The 21088-nt window shown below is 48.1% G+C and overlaps 1 protein-coding gene across 2 annotated transcripts; it reads right to left on the bottom strand.

Moving 5' to 3' along the window:
- Positions 1–13531: 13531 nt before the first annotated feature.
- LOC123128186 (fatty acid desaturase DES2) lies at positions 13532–17802 on the bottom strand. Of its 2 annotated transcripts, none has more exons than XM_044548122.1 (2): positions 17662–17802; positions 13532–15119 (listed from the first exon to the last, which is right to left on the bottom strand). In XM_044548122.1, exon 2 carries the CDS (start codon positions 15113–15115, stop codon positions 13952–13954), a length of 1164 nt encoding a protein of 387 aa, XP_044404057.1. In that variant the 5' UTR covers positions 15116–15119; positions 17662–17802; the 3' UTR covers positions 13532–13951. The 2 variants fall into 2 exon arrangements, with proteins under 2 accessions (XP_044404057.1, XP_044404055.1); XM_044548120.1 differs by lacking the exon at positions 17662–17802 and adding an exon at positions 15271–15692.
- Positions 17803–21088: the final 3286 nt, after the last annotated feature.

The following is a 21088-nucleotide window of genomic DNA, read 5'->3' as shown; positions in this document are numbered from 1 at the left end:
GGCCAAGAGGGGAGAGAGGGAGGCGCCCCCTAGGGTGGGCCTTAGGCCCATCTAAGCCTAGGGTTTCCTCCTTTTTTCCTCCTAGCTGCCCCTTGGGCCTTGTGGGAGGCGCACCAGCCCACTCAGGGGCTGGTCCCTCACCACTCTTGGCCCATGCAAGCCTCCGGGGTTGGTGGCCCCACTTGGTGGACCCCCGGGACCCTCCCGGTGGTCCCGGTACATTACCGATAAACCCTGAAACTCTTCCGGTGACCAAAACAGGACTTCCCATATATAAATCTTTACCTCCGGACCATTCCGGAACTCCTCGTGACGTCCGGGATCTCATCCGGGACTCCGAACAACATTCGGTAACCACATACAAACTTCCTTTACAACCCTAGCGTCATCGAACCTTAAGTGTGTAGACCCTACGGGTTCGGGAGACATGCAGACATGACCGAGACGTTCTCCGGTCAATAACCAACAGCGGGATCTGGATACCCATGTTGGCTCCCACATGTTCCACGATGATCTCATCGGATGAACCACGATGTCAAGGACTCAATCAATCCCGTATACAATTCCCTTTGTCTAGCGGTATTGTACTTGCCCGAGATTCGATCGTCGGTATCCCGATACCTTGTTCAATCTCGTTACCGGCAAGTCTCTTTACTCGTTCCGTAACACATCATCCCGTGATCAACTCCTTGATCACATTGTGCACATTATGATGATGTCCTACCGAGTGGGCCCAGAGATACCTCTCCGTTACACGGAGTGACAAATCCCAGTCTCGATTCGTGCCAACCCAACAGACACTTTCGGAGATACCTGTAGTGCACCTTTATAGTCACCCAGTTACGTTGTGACGTTTGGTACACCCAAAGCATTCCTACGGTATCCGGGAGTTGCACAATCTCATGGTCTAAGGAAATGATACTTGACATTAGAAAAGCTTTAGCATACGAACTACACGATCTTTGTGCTATGCTTAGGATTGGGTCTTGTCCATCACATCATTCTCCTAATGATGTGATCCCGTTATCAATGACATCCAATGTCCATGGTCAGGAAACCGTAACCATCTATTGATCAACGAGCTAGTCAACTAGAGGCTTACTAGGGACATGGTGTTGTCTATGTATCCACACATGTATCTGAGTTTCCTATCAATACAATTCTAGCATGGATAATAAACGATTATCATGAACAAGGAAATATAATAATAACTAATTTATTATTGCCTCTAGGGCAGATTTCCAACAGTCTCCCACTTGCACTAGAGTCAATAATCCAGTTCACATCGATATATGATTAACACTCAAGGTCACATCCCCATGTGACTAACACCCAAAGAGTTCTGGGTTTGATCATGTTATGCTTGTGAGAGAGGTTATAGTCAACGGGTCTGAACCTTTCAGATCCGTGTGTGCTTTACAAATCTCTATGTCATCTCCTAGATGCAGCTACCACATTCTATTTGGAGCTATTCCAAATAACTGTTCTACTTGGAGCTATTCTAAATTGTTGCTCCATTATACGTATCTGGTATCTCTACTCAGAGCTGCGGGGGTAGAAATCAAGAAGGAGCATCAAGTGTTGAGGTTAACAAGACCACTAGTTTCAAGAAAAAGGGCAAAGTGAAGAAGAAGGGGAACTTCAAGAAGAACAGCAAGCAAGTTGCTGCTTAGGAGAAGAAACCCAAGTCTGGACCTAAGCCTGAAACTGAGTGCTTCTACTGCAAGCAGACTGGTCACTGGAAGCGGAACTGCCCCAAGTATTTGGCGGATAAGAAGGATGGCAAGGTGAACAAAGGTATATGTGATATACATGTTATTGATGTGTACCTTACTAGAGCTCGCAGTAGCACCTGGGTATTTGATACTGGTTCTGTTGCTAATATTTGCAACTCGAAACAGGGACTACGGAATAAGCGGGAACTGGCAAAGGACGAGGTGACGATGCGCGTGGGAAACGGTTCCAAAGTCGATGTGATCGCGGTCGGCACGCTACCTCTACATCTACCTTCGGGATTAGTATTAGACCTAAATAATTGTTATTTGGTGCCAGCGTTGAGCATGAACATTATATCTGGATCTTGTTTAATGCGAGACGGTTATTCATTTAAATCAGAGAATAATGGTTGTTCTATTTATATGAGTAATATCTTTTATGGTCATGCACCCTTGAAGAGTGGTCTATTCTTATTGAATCTCGATAGTAGTAATACACATATTCATAATGTTGAAGCCAAAAGATGCAGAGTTGATAATGAAAGTGCAACTTATTTGTGGCACTGTCGTTTAGGTCATATCGGTGTAAAGCGCATGAAGAAACTCCATACTGATGGACTTTTGGAACCACTTGATTATGAATCACTTGGTACTTGCGAACCGTGCCTCATGGGCAAGATGACTAAAACACCGTTCTCCGGTACTATGAAGAGAGCAACAGATTTGTTGGAAATCATACATACCGATGTATGTGGTCCGATGAATATTGAGGCTCGTGGCGGATATCGTTATTTTCTCACCTTCACAGATGATTTAAACAGATATGGGTATATCTACTTAATGAAACATAAATCTTAAACATTTGAAAAGTTCAAAGAATATCAGAGTGAAGTTGAAAATCATCGTAACAAGAAAATAAAATTTCTACGATCTGATCGTGGAGGAGAATATTTGAGTTACGAGTTTGGTGTACATTTGAAAAACTGTGGAATAGTTTCGCAACTCACGCCACCCGGAACACCACAGCGTAATGGTGTGTCCGAACATCGTAATAGTACTTTACTAGATATGGTGCGATCTATGATGTCTCTTACTGATTTACCGCTATCGTTTTGGGGATACGCTCTAGAGACGGCCGCATTCACGTTAAATAGGGCACCATCAAAATCCGTTGAGACGACACCTTATGAACTATGGTTTGGCAAGAAACCAAAGTTGTCGTTTCTTAAAGTTTGGGGCTGCGATGCTTATGTGAAAAAGCTTCAACCTGATAAGCTCGAACCCAAATCGGAAAAATGTGTCTTCATAGGATACCCATAAGGAGACTGTTGGGTACACCTTCTATCACAGATCCGAAGGCAAGACATTCGTTGCTAAGAATGGATCCTTTCTAGAGAAGGAGTTTCTCTCGAAAGAAGTGAGTGGGAGGAAAGTAGAACTTGACGAGGTAACTGTACCTGCTCCCTTACTGGAAAGTAGTACATCACAGAAAACTGTTTTAGTGACACCTACACCAGTTAGTTAGGAAGCTAATGATAATGATCATGAAACTTCAGATCAAGATACTACTGAACCTCATAGATCAACCAGAGTAAGATCCGCGCCAGAGTGGTACGGTAATCCTGTTCTGGAAGTCATGCTACTAGATCATGATGAACCTACGAACTATGAAGAAGCGATGGTGAGCCCAGATTCCGCAAAGTGGCTTGAAGCCATGAAATCTGAGATGGGATCCATGTATGAGAACAAAGTATGGACTTTGGTTGACTTGCCCGATGATCGGCAAGCAATTGAGAACAAATGGATCTTTAAGAAGAAGACTGACGCTGATGGTAATGTTACTGTCTACAAAGCTCGACTTGTCGCGAAAGGTTTTCGGCAAGTTCAAGGGATTGACTACGATGAGACCTTCTCACCCGTAGCGATGCTTAAGTCTATCCGAATCATGTTAGCGATTGCCGCATTTTATGATTATGAAATTTGGCAGATGGATGTCAAAACTGCATTCCTGAATGGATTTCTGGAAGAAGAGTTGTATATGATGCAACCGGAAGGTTTTGTCGATCCAAAGGGAGCTAACAAAGTGTGCAAGCTCCAGCGATCCATTTATGGACTGGTGCAAGCCTCTCGGAGTTGGAATAAACGCTTTGATAGTGTGATCAAAGCATTTGGTTTTATACAGACTTTCGGAGAAGCCTGTATTTACAAGAAAGTGAGTGGGAGCTCTGTAGCATTTCTAATATTATATGTGGATGACATATTACTAATTGGAAATGATATAGAATTTCTGGATAGCATAAAGGGATACTTGAATAAGAGTTTTTCAATGAAAGACCTCGGTGAAGCTGCTTACATATTAGGCATAAAGATTTATAGAGATAGATCAAAACGCTTAATTGGACTTTCACAAACAACATACCTTGACAAAATTTTGAAGAAGTTCAAAATGGATCAAGCAAAGAAAGGATTCTTGCCTGTGTTACAAGGTGTGAAATTGAGTAAGACTCAATGCCCGACCACTGCAGAAGATAGAGAGAATATGAAAGATGTTCCCTATGCATCAGCCATAGGATCTATCATGTATGCAATGCTGTGTACCAGACCCGATGTGTGCCTTGCTATAAGTCTAGCAGGGAGGTACCAAAGTAATCTAGGAGTGGATCACTGGACAGCAGTCAAGAACATCCTGAAATACCTGAAAAGGACTAAGGATATGTTTCTCGTATATGGAGGTGACAAAGAGCTCATCGTAAAAAGTTACGTTGATGCAAGCTTTGACACTGATCCGGACGATTCTAAATCGCAAACCGGATACGTGTTTACATTGAACGGTGGAGCTGTCAGTTGGTGCAGTTCTAAACAAAGCGTCGTAGCGGGATCTACATGTGAAGCAGAGTACATAGCTGCTTCGGAAGCAGCGAACGAAGGAGTCTGGATGAAGGAGTTCATATCCGATCTAGGTGTCATACCTAGTGCATCGGGTCCAATGAAAATCTTTTGTGACAATACTGGTGCAATTGCCTTGGCAAAGGAATCCAGATTTCACAAAAGGACCAAACACATCAAGAGACGCTTCAACTCCATCCGGGATCTAGTTCAGGTGGGAGACATAGAGATTTGCAAGATACATACGGATCTGAATGTTGCAGACCCGTAGACTAAGCCTCTTCCACGAGCAAAACATGATCAGCACCAAGGCTCCATGGGTGTTAGAATCATTACAATGTAATCTAGATTATTGACTCTAGTGCAAGTGGGAGACTGAAGGAAATATGCCCTAGAGGCAATAATAAAGTTATTATTTATTTCCTTATAATCATGATAAATGTTTATTATTCATGCTAGAATTGTATTAACCGGAAACATAATACATGTGTGAATACATAGATAAACAAAGTGTCACTAGTATGCCTCTACTTGACTAGCTCATTAATCAAAGATGGTTATGTTTCCTGACCATGAACAATGAGTTGTTATTTAATTAACGAGGTCACATCATTAGTTGAATGATCTGATTAACATGACCCATTCCATTAGCTTAGCACCCGATCGTTTAGTATGTTGCTATTGCTTTCTTCATGACTTATACATGTTCCTATAACTATGAGATTATGCAACTCCCGTTTGCCGGAGGAACACTTTGGGTGCTACCAAACGTCACAACATAACTGGGTGATTATAAAGGAGCATTACAGGTGTCTCCAAAGGTACATGTTGGGTTGGCGTATTTCGAGATTAGGTTTTGTCACTCCGATTGTCGGAGAGGTATCTCTGGGCCCTCTCGGTAATGCACATCACATAAGCCTTGCAAGCATTAAAACTAATATGTTAGTTGTGAGATGATGTATTATGGAACGAGTAAAGAGACTTGCCGGTAACGAGATTGAACTAGGTATTGGATACCGACGATCGAATCTCGGGCAAGTAACATACCGATGACAAAGGGGACAACGTATGTTGTTATGCGGTCTGACCGATAAAGATCTTCGTAGAATATGTAGGAGCCAATATGGGCATCCAGGTCCCGCTATTGGTTATTGACCGGAGACGTGTCTCGGTCATGTCTACATTGTTCTCGAACCCGTAGGGTCCGCACGCTTAAGGTTACGATGACAATTATATTATGAGTTTATGCATTTTGATGTACCGAAGGTTGTTCGGAATCCCGGATGTGATCACGGACATGATGAGGAGTCTCGAAATGGTCGAGACGTAAATATTGATATATTGGAAGCCTATGTTTGGATATCGGAAGTGTTCCGGGTGAAATCGGGATTTTACCGGAGTACCGGGAAGGTTACCGGAACCCCCCGGGAGCTAAATTGGCCATGATGGGCCTTAGTGGAAAAGAGAAGAGGCAGCCCTACATGGCCTGCGCGCCTCCCCCTTCCCCTAGTCCTATTAGGACTAGGAGAGGTGGCCGGCCCCCTCTCTCTCTTTTCCCCCTCCGCGAATCCTATTCCAACTAGGATTGGGGGGGGGGGGGGGAATCCTACTCCCAGAGGGAGTAGGACTCTCCTGGCGCGCCACACCTTGGCCGGCCAGCCTCCCCCCTCTAGTCCTTTATATACTGAGGCAGAGGCACCCTAGAACACACAAGTTGATCCACGTGATCTATTCCTTAACCGTGTGCGGTGCCCCCAGCCACCATATTCCTCGTTAATACTGTAGCGGAGTTTAGGCGAAGCCCTGTTGCTGTAGTACATCAAGATCGTCACCACGCCGTCGTGCTGACGGAACTCTTCCCCGACACTTTGCTGGATCGGAGTCAGGGGATCGTCATCGAGCTGAACGTGTGCTCGAACTCGGAGGTGCCGTAGTTTCGGTGCTTGATCGGTTGGATCGTGAAGACGTACGACTACTTCCTCTACGTCGTGTCATCTCTTCCGTAGTCGGTCTGCGTGGGTACGTAGACAGCACTCTCCCCTCTTGTTGCTATGCGTCACATGATCTTGCGTGTGCGTAGGAAATTTTTTGAAATTACTACGAAACCCAACAGTTTTGGACTCTAACTTGCATGATTTGAATGGAACTAACCCGGACTGACGATCTTTTCAGCAGAATTACCATGGTGTTATTTATGTGCAGACACAAACGTTCTCGGAATGACCTAAAACTTCATGGAGCAACTTTTTGGAAAATATATAAAATACCTACAAAAGATGAAGGCCAGGGGGCCCACCACCTGTCCACGAGGGTGCGGGCGTGCCCCCTACCTCGTGGGCCTCCTGGAACTCCTCCGACTCCAACTCCAACTCTATATATTGTGTTTCGGGGAGAAAAAAATCAGGGAGAAGGATTCATCGCGTTTTACGATACGGAGCCGCCGCCAAGCCCTAAAACCTCTCAGGAGGGCTGATCTGGATTCCGTTCGGGGCTCTGGAGAGGGGAATCCGTCGCCATCGTCATCATCAACCATCCTTCATCACCAATTTCATGATGCTCACTGTCGTGCGTGAGTAATTCCACCGTAGGCTTGCTAGATGGTGATGGGTTGGAAATCATGTAATCGAGTTAGTTTTGTTAGGGTTTGATCCCTAGTATCCACTATGTTCTGAGATTGATGTTGCTATGACTTTGCTATGCTTAATGCTTGTCACTAGGGCCCGAGTGCCATGATTTCAGATCTGAACTTATTATGTTTTCATCAATATATGAGAGTTCTTGATCCTATCTTGCAAGTCTATAGTCACCTATTATGTGTTATGATCCGTTAACCCCGAAGTGACAATAATCGAGATACTTACCGGTGATGACCGTGGTTTGAGGAGTTCATGTATTCTCTATGTGTTAATGCTTTGTTTAGGTACTCTATTAAAATGAGGCCTTAATATCCCTTAGTTTCCGTAAGGACCCCGCTGCCACGGGAGGGTAGGACAAAAGATGTCATGCAAGTTCTTTTCCATAAGCACGTATGACTATATTCGGAATACATGCCTACATTACATTGATTAACTGGAGCTAGTTCTGTGTCACCCTAGGTTATGACTGTTACATGATGAACCGCATCCGGCATAATTCTCCATCACTGGTCCATTGCCTACGAGCTTTGCATATATTGTTCTTCGCTTATTTACTTTTCCGTTGCTATTGCTATCATCACTACAAAATACCAAAAACATTGCTTTTACTACTGTTACCTTTTGCTACCGTTACCACTACTATCATATTACGTTGCTACTAAATACTTTGTTGCAGATATTAAGTTTCCAAGTGTGGTTGAATTGACAACTCAGCTGCTAATACTTGAGAGTATTCTTTGGCTCCCCTTGTGTCGAATCAATAAATTTGGGTTGAATACTTTACCCTTAAAAACTGTTGCGATCTCCTATACTTGTGGGTTATCACCGCTCATCCACCACGCCGTCGGTCGCCGCGGACCACGTCACCGACGCCGTCCTCGCTCTCCCAGCCCCAATCAACAACGCCTACTGGGAGAGGCGCAATCCATGGGTCCTTGGGCCCTATGACGACTCTGACGGCGAGTCTTCTGACGACGAGTCCAGTGACGATGATGAGGACGAGTCCTCTGACGACGAGGTGGATGAGGTCGTCGTCCTCTCTGACGACGAGCCTGAAGTGCAGCTGCTGGCTCCCGTCCTCGACACCGTGGAGGGGGACAGGAACCTCCCAATCCACGTGGATGCACTGCCGGAGGTCGCCGATCTCCCAGACGGCATCGTCATGAAGCAAGAACAAGATGGCGGCGAGGAAGATGTGGTGGAGCCGACGCCGGGCAAGAAGAAGAGGGTGGCCGTGACTGCGGTGCGTTGCTCCCACTGCCTGAAGATGCTGAAGAAGGAGGAGTGAAGTGCTGACTTCAGTTACTTTAGCGCAAAAATATTCAGTTTCGTCAGTCCTGAACTTTCGTAAGTTCAGTAAGTTCCTAGGTTCAGTTTCGTCAGACACTATCTACTACTAGTTGCTATCTATGTCAGACACTATCTACTACTAGATGCTATATATGTCAGACTATGAATGGCAGTACTATCTATCTATGTCAGACTATCTATATATGTTACTTGCTACTTGCTACATATGTTAAGTTATTTGGCAGGCTATCTAAGCTACTTGCTATATATGTTACTTGCTACTTGCTACTTCCAACTATGTCACTACTGTCAGTTATCCACACATGATATATGCAGAGTAAAATAGCCTCATCATAGATAAAACATTCTTACTTAATTAACTTAGCATGAGTACTCACTTAGCATAGTAGGTCTTAACATAAAAGTCATTACATCTTAGATAAAACCAACTAGTTCTTAAACCATAAGAGTACCTCCCTCCCTCATACCATTCTGAAAGCACATGAAACTTTTCCAAATATAAACCTAACATGCATGACATTCCAAGGCCAGATATATATAGGCGTACTGATTACTTAACCCACACAACAAGCACTTCACTCATTCATAATTGCATTGATCCTCTCCAGCTTATCTTTGATGGCATGCCCAGCATTGAGCAGATCAGTAATCAGATACTCCAGCTTCTTCTTCTCTTGCTTAAGTAGGTCCCTATCCCCCTCCACTTTCTTCATGGTCTTCCTCATGTTCTGAATGATATCTGCTTGGCTTTGAAGAATGCACCTTTGCTCCTTGGCAAGCTTCATCTTTTCCATACTTATCTCAATCTTTGCTTGATCCTCAAGTTGTTTCTTCTTTGCATTTAGATCATTGATTGCCTGTCTGGTATAGTCCATGTCATGAGACATCTTGCCATCTTGATAGTCAAAATGCTTGGATACATCTTCCACCAACTGGCTGTAGTTGTTTGATAGGAAATCAATTTCCTTCTTTAGCTTGGCCACCTCTTTCTCATGGGCTTGTTTGTCCTTCACCCTCCCCAAGTTCGCTCATGGTACATGTCCCAAATCCTTGTTAGGCACCTTTGTAGAATCTCTGGCCAATGACCATCCACCCACTCCACAACCCCACAGTTCACACCTACATCCTACAGAAGCAATTATTTATAATTAAGCACAAAGCACTTAGTAACAAACTTAGTAGAGATAACTAAAGTCATAAAGTCATTTCATTTAACTGAAACCCTTTGTTTAAATCAATATGCTCTCTGAATTATGCAAACATAATTCTTTCATAGTAAGCACACAACACCTGACTTAGCATCAGAGATAAATTCAGTTAACAACAATATTTAGCAATAGATATAAATTCATTTAACTCTGTTCTTTTTCAGTTAACAGCTATATTCAGTTAACACCTAACAAATACATTCAGTTCACAGTACACTAAAGATCTCTGCATGTAGGTGTTCTCAGGTTCAGTCATGTATTGAATTCAGTTAACTAAAGATCTACTTGCACATATAGCTTTCATATGTATGGCACTTTCAAGTTTCAGTTCTAAACTACAGCACACATCTCTGCACATCACACATCTCTGCACCACACATCTCCAGCAGCAAAACATATCACACATCTCCACCAGCAAAACAAGTTAGCGTGCAAGATTTAATACCTGCTGCACAGGACAACCCAGGAATCGCCTCCCAGTCAAATCACCTTCAAAAGCCACCATCTTCTTCGGCCTCTGATGATGCATCATGCACATCGGCTCAGATTGAGTGTATGAACCACAGAAAGATGGTTCCACCACACTGTCAGGGGTTTCCTGCAAAAGAAACTTCGAATCAAACCAAAAGCAACTTGGAATCTCCTATTTTGATGAACTAACCCTAACCCTAACTCTGTTCCACCATTATGCACTTACAAAGAGCTGAGGATCCATTGAAACCATGTTGATGTCCTCGTCCGAGCTCTCCACGTCATTTCAGGATGGCATCCTCAACTTTCTACCGGCAGCAATCGCCGCGGCGGCGACGGCGATAGGCTGACCTAGCTCAGAGCACCAGGGAGAGGGAGAGGATGAGGACGAGTGAGAGCGAGTGATGAGGAAGAGAATGAGCGAGTGGCTGAGCTCGCTCTAACTTATTGGCCCACCGACAGCCGCCGTTCCGACAGCGGACGGGCCGTTAACGACCATCAACGCGCGGCGGCCGTCCGTTGGCCAGCGTGGCAACTGATTCGCGGGCCCAACCGGTCAGATTCGGGGTTAGCGCGAACGAAGCGAACGATTTCGCGACTTGGTAGTTTTTTATCACGGTTTAGGACAAATTTGATAGTTTTCGCACAAAATCGTAGAGTGGTAGTTTTTCTTCACGTTTTCGTCAATTGTGATAGTTTTTGGTTAAACACTCGAGATTTATGTGATGTACTGTGTGAGCTATTGTTGCGTGCGTTCTCGGGTCGGCAGGACGGACACGGATGGGCGTCTGTCTTCCCTCCCGTGTGCCATCAGCATGAGTTATTGAGTTGCTCCCCCATCCATTGAGGCGCTCCGTTAAGATCGAGGCGAAGTAAACCTCCTGCTCCCTGGCACGGCACGCATCTAAATGCGTACGGTAGCACCACGATGGCATTGCACTTGCCCGGTTGACCCTACGTTTCGGCCAAATCTCGGCTGGAAATCCGTAGTGCGTGCATTGAATTGAACTCATGGCACATGGGATGGGAGGGACCGGGAATATTGCCCCGGCCCCCGGCCAAGCACATCAATTTTGCGTAGTACTACAGGCATAGGCGAGAAATAAATTGGCGGTAGTAGCTCCCGTTTGCAAGAGAGACAAGTCGAGGCTCCAAAATCTGGCCTCACATTCACAAACACAGTTTCCAGGATTATTGGCGCACACTGGGCTGCTTGCGATGATCAGACGCAGCTTTCAGCATTACACTGTGCAAGATTGCTGGATTTGGACCGCTAACAACGCTGACCACAGCTTCCAGATTGGACCACAACGTGACAGTGAGACAGGACTTGGACGTACCAAGCACAACGAAATATCGCATAAATGTCGACCGAAAGCACTCTTGTGTGCAGCAAAGAGATTAAAGACATAGGCTGCCGCGGCGGAACGAGATCCTCTAACGTAGAACAAAACTACTGCAGAGGGACGTTCAACACAGATCACCGTCCGTGCAGCATCCAATGGCAATGGCTAAATACCGGCAAAACATAGCTATGCCATCGGCCCATGAGCACGATGCGGCCCAGTCCAATGAGATGGTGCGAGGATGACAAAAACGTGATAGCTTAAGAGAACACGGTGCCCTGCTCGTCGATTTGTAAGTAAATTGTAAATCTCTGCCTTTCTTTTGCCATCTTGAGATTTGCTTTAATAATAAGAGTGGAATTAGTCGAGCTGTCGTCATCAGATTTATTTTGAATTCGATAAAGCTTTGCGCCACTCTGCATCGATCTTGTAATTAGGGCAACTTCAACGCGCCGACACAAATGAGCCGTGCATGTCCGTTTGCATCAAAACGGATGAAAACACCGGTCCAACATGCCGACCCAAGCCTAAAATCAGTCCGCGTGCTGTTCATCTAGACGCATTTCTCGCCCAATCTGGCCACTTCTCCGTCGTCGTCCAGTTCACTCATCGTCGTCGTTCGCTCGCCGAAGGAGCGCTTGGCCAGACTCATCGTCGCCATTCACTCGCCGCGCAAAGATGCAACTCCAGTGCGCCGACGCACATGGGTGCGGATTTTTCCCGCTTTTTCCATTTGGTCGACCGATCGAACGCGTATGTGCCACCCAAAGTTCACTTAAATTTAATTAAACATAAATTAAAAACTGTAAAAAATAAGATTGATGCCACCTAGCGGCTGTCCAGCACACTACCCTATGTGTCGTCATCCGCGTCGATGAGGATGACAAAGTGCGGCGCCCCCCTCCCCCCTCCGGGAAGGCCTGCTGCCGCATCGCCCGCGCTGCCTCCTCCGCCGTCTGGGGCGCCAGCGACTCTGCTGCACGACGACGCGGTAGTACGAGTGGGGGTCAACCTGCAGAACGTGGGAGAGATTGACATCGGGCCACGACAGTGACGCGCGACAATACGAGTGGTGCAGCGAGCGATGCACCGGGAAGTGGAGCCTGTCCCGTGGCCAGCAACCCCTCCCTACACACAGCACTAGCGCGAAGGCGTCCGGAGGCGGTTGCGGCGGCCCACGGGACGAGCTGGCGCAAGCGTCAAACTTGGCCTTGCCCTTGCCTTTGTTGTTGAAGGAACCCATGGCGAACACGCGGGATAGATAGGGTTTGTTGTCGCCGGTGAGGGAGCGGGCGAGGGTGGCCAGATTGGACAGCGACGAAGAAGTGGCCAGATTGGGCGGGAAATGTGTCCAGACGAACAACGCGTGGATTGATTTTGGGCTTGAGTTGGCACGTTAGACCGGTGTTTTCGTTTGTTTCGATGCAAACGGATACACACGGATCATTTGTGTTAGCGCGTTGGAGTTACTCTAATTACAAGATCGACCCAAAGTTGCACAAAAATTTATCGAATTCAAAACAAATCTGATGACGATAGTTAGACTAATTCCACTCTTATTATTGAAGCAAATTTCAAGATGGCAAAAGAAAGGCAGAGATTTGCAATTTACGTACAAATCGATGAGCAGGGCACCGTGTTCACTTAAGCTATCGTGTTCCGTCGACCTCGTGCGTTTTCTCGTCCTAGCAACATCTCATTGGACTGGGCCGCATCACGCTCATGGGCCGATGGCTTCGTTATGTTCTGCCAGTGTTTAGCCGTTGCCATTGGATGCTGCACGGACGGTGATCCGTGTTGGACGTCCCTCTGCAGTAGTTTGTTGTACGTCAGAGGATCTCGTTCCGCCGCGGCCCGCGGGACGGAGTAGACAACCTTGCTTGACAGAGCAAGCGAGCAACCATCCATTTCCAGAGACGAGATAAAAATCACGAGAAAGAACATCATCTAAACTGGAGTACTCAAAAAAGTTGCCCTTCCTTCGACGATCAGTTATTCCGCCATAAACACGAAATGGTCTACAACAACATGACACGGACGGGGGGAGATGACGCCAATGCAATGACAGACGCACACACAACACACGCGGCCATGTCCACGGCCACGGACACCGACGACGACAGCCGGCCAAACCTAAGCCGACGACTGGAACACAGAGAAAAAGTAAAGACGGAACTGACCAAAGTCACGGACACGCTACTCTTCCTTGCACCACTCAGCTCTTCTAGCACTGGCACGGTAATAGTAGTCTTCTTTTGTGCCCAAATGCCCTCTGCTATCTAAAGACTAACCATATGACTGTAGGTAGATGGATGGAATTACTTGGTAGGATCTCTTCTCTGAGTTCTTTCTCGAGCACCGTTGATGGATCTTGACGGCTAGAACTTGTTGCTGTACCAGAAGACCCCCTTGCGGTCCTCGGGCTCGACGTAGATGCACTCCTTGGCCTCGCGCCATGTGGCCTTGGCGACGGGGGTGGGGTCGAACTGGTAGTACTCGCCGAGGATGGGCTTGATCGCCTTGGTGGCCTCCATGGCGTGGTAGTGCGGCATGGTGGAGAATAGGTGGTGCGCCACGTGCGTGTCCGTGATGTTGTGGAACACGCGGTTGAGGATGCCGTAGTCGCGGTCCATGGTGGCCAGCGCCCCCCGCAGCCAGTCCCACTCCGTCGAGTCGTAGTGCGGCAGCGCCGGGTGGGTGTGCTGCAGGTAGGTGATCAGGACCAGCCAAGCGTTCACGATCAGCAGCGGCACGCCGTAGACCCGCACCACCCACCAGAACCCGAACGACGACACGAGCTTCAGCAGAGCCAATGACACGGCCAGCACTCCGACGTCTGAGATGAAAATCTGGGCTCGCTCCCGGTCGTTGTAGATCGGGCCGTAGGGGTCGAAGTGGCAGGCGAACCGCGGGTACGGGCGGCCTGAGGCGTTGAGCGCCAGGTACAGCGGCCACCCGAGGGTGAGCTGCACGACGATGTGCACCAGACGGCCGACGGGGTTGTTGTAGATGTAAGGGGTGTACCACGCCAGCGCCTCCTTCTGCTTGGGGACGAACACCTCATCGCGCTCCAGCGACCCGGTGTTAGAGTGGTGGCGACGGTGGCTGTACTTCCACGAGAAGTAGGGGACGAGCAGCCACGAGTGGAGCACCAGGCCGACGGTGTCATCGAGCAGCGAGTAGTCGGAGAAGGCGTGATGGCCGCACTCGTGCGCGATGACCCAGACGCCGGTCATGACGCAGCCCTGCACGACCCAGTAGAGCGGCCAGGCGCCCAGCTGCAGCACGCTCGGGAGGGTGGGGATCCAGACCAGCGCCGCGTACAGCAGGGCCGCGACGATGACCAGGTCATGGACCACGTAGGAGAAGGACTTGATGATGGAGCGCTGGAAGCAGTGAGGCGGGATTGCCTTCTTGATCTGACCCAGCGTGAACGGCGGCTTGTCCGTCGGCGAGCGCTGGTAGGCTGCCCCGCCGTTGGCGCGGCCGAGCTGCTCCTGCTTCTCCCGCTCCTTCTCCGTCATCCTGCCGCCGGCACCCATGATGCTGCAGACAACAAAAGAGCACAGGTGGTCAGATGGCACGAACGAAGTTATATCGTACTCTAGCATAAGAGATTAAGAACAGAACAGTATATTCTAGCAGCATGATTCTACATAATTGCTATGAACGAAAATATCTAGCAAGCGGGCTATACTTTACTCTTGTTCTGCTGGCGCACGACAGGGGCAGCGACGCAAGGAAAACACGAGGGGGTGTTATATCATCGCCAGTGGTGGTGGTGGCGTGCCCCGGCTAACAAGATAAAATATTCCTCCCTTCAAAAATATCCCTTTCCCTCTGAAGAAAAGAGATAAAATATTCCTAGATGACATGCCAATTGGGGGGATCGCGGCATGTGCGAGCCCAATGGCATGTTCAGATTCCCTTTCGGGTGCGTGCACCGCAGCTGCTTCACATGCACTGCTGCTAAGCGAAATTCAGATCCGCCCAGCCCATGCCTCTGAACAATCACAGACAATCGGCTGCCGTACTTCAGTAAAACACAGGGATAAGGTGACCGATCAAATGGTCAAGTAAAGCAAAGATATGCGCAAGAAACTCGTTCAAAATGAGGCAGTGCACCGCGAGTCCGGCTCACACGCATGTACATATCTAGTAAGATAAGGTGATCAAATCCTACCAGACACACCTTGGACGGTCAAATATAAGCCATCGGCCGTCTCTTCAAGTAGAACGCCAATATGGACGAATACGTCTCTCTCTCCCGCCTCTGTACTACGACCAAGACATATTCAGTCAGAGCCGAGTCACCCACCTACCACCCCTCGTCTGGAGCACACCTCCCCACCGCAGCTCACCTCAGCGCAGCAGTGGGCGACCGAGACCAAGGAACAGCAGTAAAACGAGGCACCACGTGATCATCACGTTGAACAGCGCGCATCTTGACACGGTAGGTGGACTTCCGATTCAGATGCCATCTTGACACGGAGTAGCTTTCAAGACAGAAAGAGAAGTCCCACGGCCAAACCATAAACCATAATACAGGCAGCTCCGGATTGCGATGTTCAACTTTACTGATTCATGGCAATAAACCCCCGCTAGCCGATTGATTAGGACTGGCCTGCTAATTCGCGGCAGGCATTAACCCTGGATTACACGGCTGTAGGCGACCGATTAGGACTGCTGGCTCCGCGTGATTAGGAGGAGGACCATAGCGCGGCAACAGGGCGCGCATACGGGCTACTACCTACCACGGCTGCCTACAGGGCAAGTACAGAGCGCGGTGCCATCCAAGGTGGACGAGGGCCCATGGGCACCCAGATCTGCGCCTTTGGTCGCTTGTGCGCGTCCAGCTAAGCTGTCTGCGGCCGGAAATGAGAAAAAAAAGAGGCGGTGCAGGCCCGCCCTGTGGCTGTGGGCCTGGATCCGCCAAATATTGCGCAGGCTCTTTCTGGCCCACGCAGGCTTTTCTGTACCTTAGCGCAGGCACGCGGTCGTGGGGTGACGAAACGGAAGGGGACAATCGCCACCGTCCAGGCGCCGGCGACAGGATATCTGACGGGGTCGTGAATCACGGTGACTTTTTCTAGGTCAGGAGCAGCGCGCACGAGCCCGCCAGCCGCCGCCGCCGCCGCCGACCAGCGCGTGCGACGCGACGTGCTGAAAGGAACGGCCTAACTTTTTCTTTCTTTCTTATGATGATATGATAGTATCCCAACGACTTGAGCACGAGAAGCATATGGCTCCGCCTGCCGTGCTTCGTTGGAAAAAGAGATTTTCTGTGCTAGTCATAACGGCCACGGCATCGGCCTGCCTCTAAACTGAAAGATTGCCTGTCATCAAAGGCCAATTAGTGTTACCCGGGAAAAAGATATGCAATTGGTGTTGCTACGGCCTAATCACGACCTGGAGTAATTCTGTTTGTGTTTCTCAATGAAAACCGGGGACTACAATTTTGGTGCAGCTTTTCAAACAAAACTAGTACTAACGGGTAGCTGACAAAGGCAGCTGCGCCAGAAAAGATGGCGGATTCTACGAATCTAAAATGAGTGGTAACGGCCGAGGTGCAGAGATCAGGGCCCAAAAGGCATACCGAAATATCTGGATGCCATCCGCACCAATATTCTGCAGATCTGGTAGCAAGATGCAGCAGAATCCGCGTTTAAATGTCTATATACGCGCATCAGCGCTAATCAGGGGCGATTCGCTCTAATCCTGCCCGTTGCTGCCTCGGGCGAAACAGTGCATGGGACACGCGCATTTCGCTGGGAATTCGGTCGGAGGTAGGTGCAGGGGCCAGCGGGGCGGCGAATTGACGGACCGGTGGCAGGAATCAGGAGCGGCAGCAAAGAGGGGAGAAAAACAGCAGCCCCTCGAGGTCCTCTCGTGGCGGCGCCGCCGGTGGCTCCACGAGGGATAGGCCGGGAAACGGGATGGACGCGGCAAGGCACCCTGCCTACTCGCCATTCCCCACGGCCAAAACGGCCGGAGCAGAGCAGATTCCGCGCGAATCCGCGCCGAAGAAAATGAATCTAGGAATTAACCATACGAGCGACGGATTCGCAGGGGCGACGAATGGCGATACCTGATAGGGGTGGGCGGGAGCAGGGCAGATCGGGCCGGCGGACACCACACACGCGAGCGCGCGCACCCTCTTCCCTCTCCGGCGCCTCTGCTCCTCTTGTTGACGGGACGAACGAGTGGTTTGTGCGGGGGGGAGGAGCAGGCCGCCTCCGAGTCCACCGGTGGGGGGTGCTATTTAAAAGCGCCCCGTCCCCTCACGCGCGCCCGCTGGCGCGTGGGCCCCGAGAGCCAGATGGGGCGCACTGACCCAAGAAATCTGGCCCCGTACACGTGTCGCGATTTGTATCGCTCGTCTGAGGGGGCTGTGGCCCGGGTCTCGCATGGCGGGCCGCCGGCCGTCCGTTCGGGCCATCCGACGGCGGGGAGCCTGCCACCAGAATGGCGTGGGATTGACCACTAGATATAGCGGCAATTTTGTCAGTCTGCTGAGGCCTTTCCCCTGCACAGAAGTACAGCAAACAGATCCTGGATGATAGATACTACTCCTTTTGTAACTTCGAAAAAACATATTTTGAAGATTACAGAAAAAAAATTGTGAAACAAAATAGCAGATAAAAAGGAATGCCCACATGTAAATTTTGGTGATTTTTTTATTAATTCACGGTGCAAACATCTCCAGACAAAAATTATGGTACATGTGTATGTTTATATTAGTTGCAAAAAAAGTATGCTTATATCATGTTTTTTCTGTGGGGATGTTTATCGTGTTGTAATCTTAATCTAGTACTCCCTCTGATCCTAGACATTGTATAGATGTTGCAGTCAATTAATTCGAATCAGAGGGAGTAGTATAGTAGGGTGTCTTAACTTATTATACTTATACGCAACTTGACAATTACCATTTTTCTTGATGAGTTAAACACTTACGTTAGTACACATATATATACATTATCTATTCACATTTTTTTAAACTTGTTGAAATGAATTTTCACTCAAGTTACAATATCATAGTATGATTCAAGGATTAGAAATGGCATGTTCATGAAGATAAATATATGCCATGTGCATCTGAAATATTGCACGTGGTTTTCCACCGGCCAATCATTCTTTCTCAGGTCTATGTAACATACGGTGTCCACCTGTCAAGGCAACCAAGAATTATGTTGTTTATTGGATGAGTGGCATAGCTTCTACCATTTTGCGATAGAGATTAAAGTTTACCCGGAAAAAATAGAGATCAAAGTTCAATTTTAGTCATGCATTTGTCTTCCCCGATTTGAATATTATTTTATATCGTAAATCATCTGTCTATCGGCGATAAAGCTATATGATGACCTGTCGGCCTTTTAAATTCCACGATGATGTGCCCGCTGCAAGCACATTTATGTGGTGCATGTCTACAAGTTAGACTTGGTGTTTCCATATAAGCAAGCATTCGCAGTATCGGACATGTTGCTAGTTCATTTGGCAACTATTACATTTTCTATTATTGTGATTCTCCTCAAACTTTTGTGTATAAACTTTATGAGACAATTTTAGTCTGTTATATACTTTTTCTAACAAAAATATCTAAAACCTCAAATACTAATTGCAAAAGGCAAAACCCAACAAATGAAAAAAAAGAGTATAAATAATAGCATGATGACATCGTATTATCATGTAATCCCTATGTTCACAAATGTAACACGTTTTTAGAGAATTCGAGAAGCGCCCAAATCATTGTAAAGACACATTTATGTCCTCGATTTTGAATTTTGAATCGCCCAGCCTAGCGTCTTCCTTGTCACGCCCTGCACGCCCGCGTGGCTGTACCAAGCATCTTTGATTTCAGAATGTCGCCACGCCAAGAAGACAACGCCTAGGAGACAACACTCCTCGCTCATCACGTCGCCGTTCCAAGGTGTTCATCGGCTAACACGTAGTCAAGTACCTGGCGCTCCTTAACACGCGCTAGGCACTTCACCGAGAATCAAACGCTACTCGCCCGATCAGCTGGCGCACCTCACTGCAAGCAGCAACACCTCCTCCCTTTCTCTGCTTCTCCTCTTCCAGCAGTAGATCCTCTGAATCAGCAACATCAACAACTCCTCATCTCCATCAGCGACTCCTCTGCATCCTCTACATTGGCGGTGATGGATTATGGATGGGCTTAGGCCCATATAAGACAATAATCCCTAGTTAATCTCTAAGTCCCATGAATGTGCACGGTAAGTGGTGGAAAGTTTAGTACCATACCGCTACAATAAGAAAGAGTGAGACTTATTTATAAGGGATGCTCTACCACTTGCTATTGGGAGCTTGGGAATAGGAGTTGTACACGTGCGCTCCTCCTCCGCCGCCCGCCTCACCATGCCACGCCTCACGGAAGGGTTATCGGAACCACTGGTGAAGTTATGGGCCTTATTGGTCCTTAAGGGAGAGAGAGGGAGCAGCCAAGGGCTGGCCGCACCCCTCCCATGGGCCTAGTCTGAATTGGACTAGGGGGAGGGGCGGCGCTCCCTCCTTCCTTCTCCTTCCCCTCTCCTTCCTTGTTCTCCTAGTACGACTAGGAAAGGGGGAATCCAACTCCTACTAGGAGTAGGATTGCCCCCCTTGGGCGCGCCCTATAGGGTCGTCCGGCCTCCCCCTTGCTCCTTTATATACGAGGGCAGGGGGGCACCCTAGAACACACAAGTTGACAATTGTTTTAGCCGTGTGCGGTGCCCCCCTCCACAGATTTCCACCTCGGTCATATTGTCGTAGTGCTTAGGCGAAGCCCTGCGTCGGTAACTTCATCATCACCGTCAACACACCGTCATGCTGGCGAAACTCCCCCTCGGCTAGATCTAGAGTTCGAGGGACGTCACCGAGCTGAACGTGTGCAGATCACGGAGGTGTCGTGCGTTCGGTACTTGATCGGTTGGATCGCGAAGACGTTCGACTACATCAACCGCGTTACTTAATGCTTCCGCTTTCGGTCTACGAGGCTACATAGACACACTCTCCCCTCTCGTTGCTATGCATCTCCTAGATAGATCTTGCGTGATCGTAGGATTTTTTTTAAAATACTATGCTCCCCAACATACCGTATTTGCCATGTTTACTCTATACTCATGGTTTAGATTAGTCGGAAAGGTGCTAATATTTCCAACAATCCAAAAACCTTATTTTAGGCAATTTTTAACTCATGGCTTCGCCGCTACTCTGAAACCGATTTTTTTTATCGGGACGCATTTTAAGCGTTGACAGACTAGGACCACCTTGTGGCTCACAACAATGAATGTGTTTTAGGTTGGTGGTGTGTCTCCCACGGCAACGATTGCTCCTGAACAGGAGAATGCGTTTAGGGAGGCAACCACCATCTTTGTGCGAGCCATTCTTACTGTGATCGGAGACAAGTTGGTCGACACGTATCTCCATATGCGCGCTGCCAAGATTTTGTGGGATGCACTCGAATCTAAGTTCGGCGCAACCGATGTTGGAAGCGAGTTGTATGCTATGGAGTAGTT

The sequence above is a fragment of the Triticum aestivum genome, chromosome 6A, assembly GCF_018294505.1.
Source record: "Triticum aestivum cultivar Chinese Spring chromosome 6A, IWGSC CS RefSeq v2.1, whole genome shotgun sequence".
In the NCBI taxonomy this organism is placed as follows: Eukaryota; Viridiplantae; Streptophyta; class Magnoliopsida; order Poales; family Poaceae; genus Triticum; species Triticum aestivum.
The sequence above is the reverse complement of the archived record's forward strand: the minus strand, read 5'-3'. Positions and strand labels throughout refer to the sequence as shown.

What these genes read in the sequence shown, in the direction of transcription:
- LOC123128186 (XM_044548122.1), bottom strand. Translation starts at nt 15,115, where the DNA reads ATGGGTGCCGGCGGCAGGATGACGGAGAAGGAGCGGGAGAAGCAGGAG.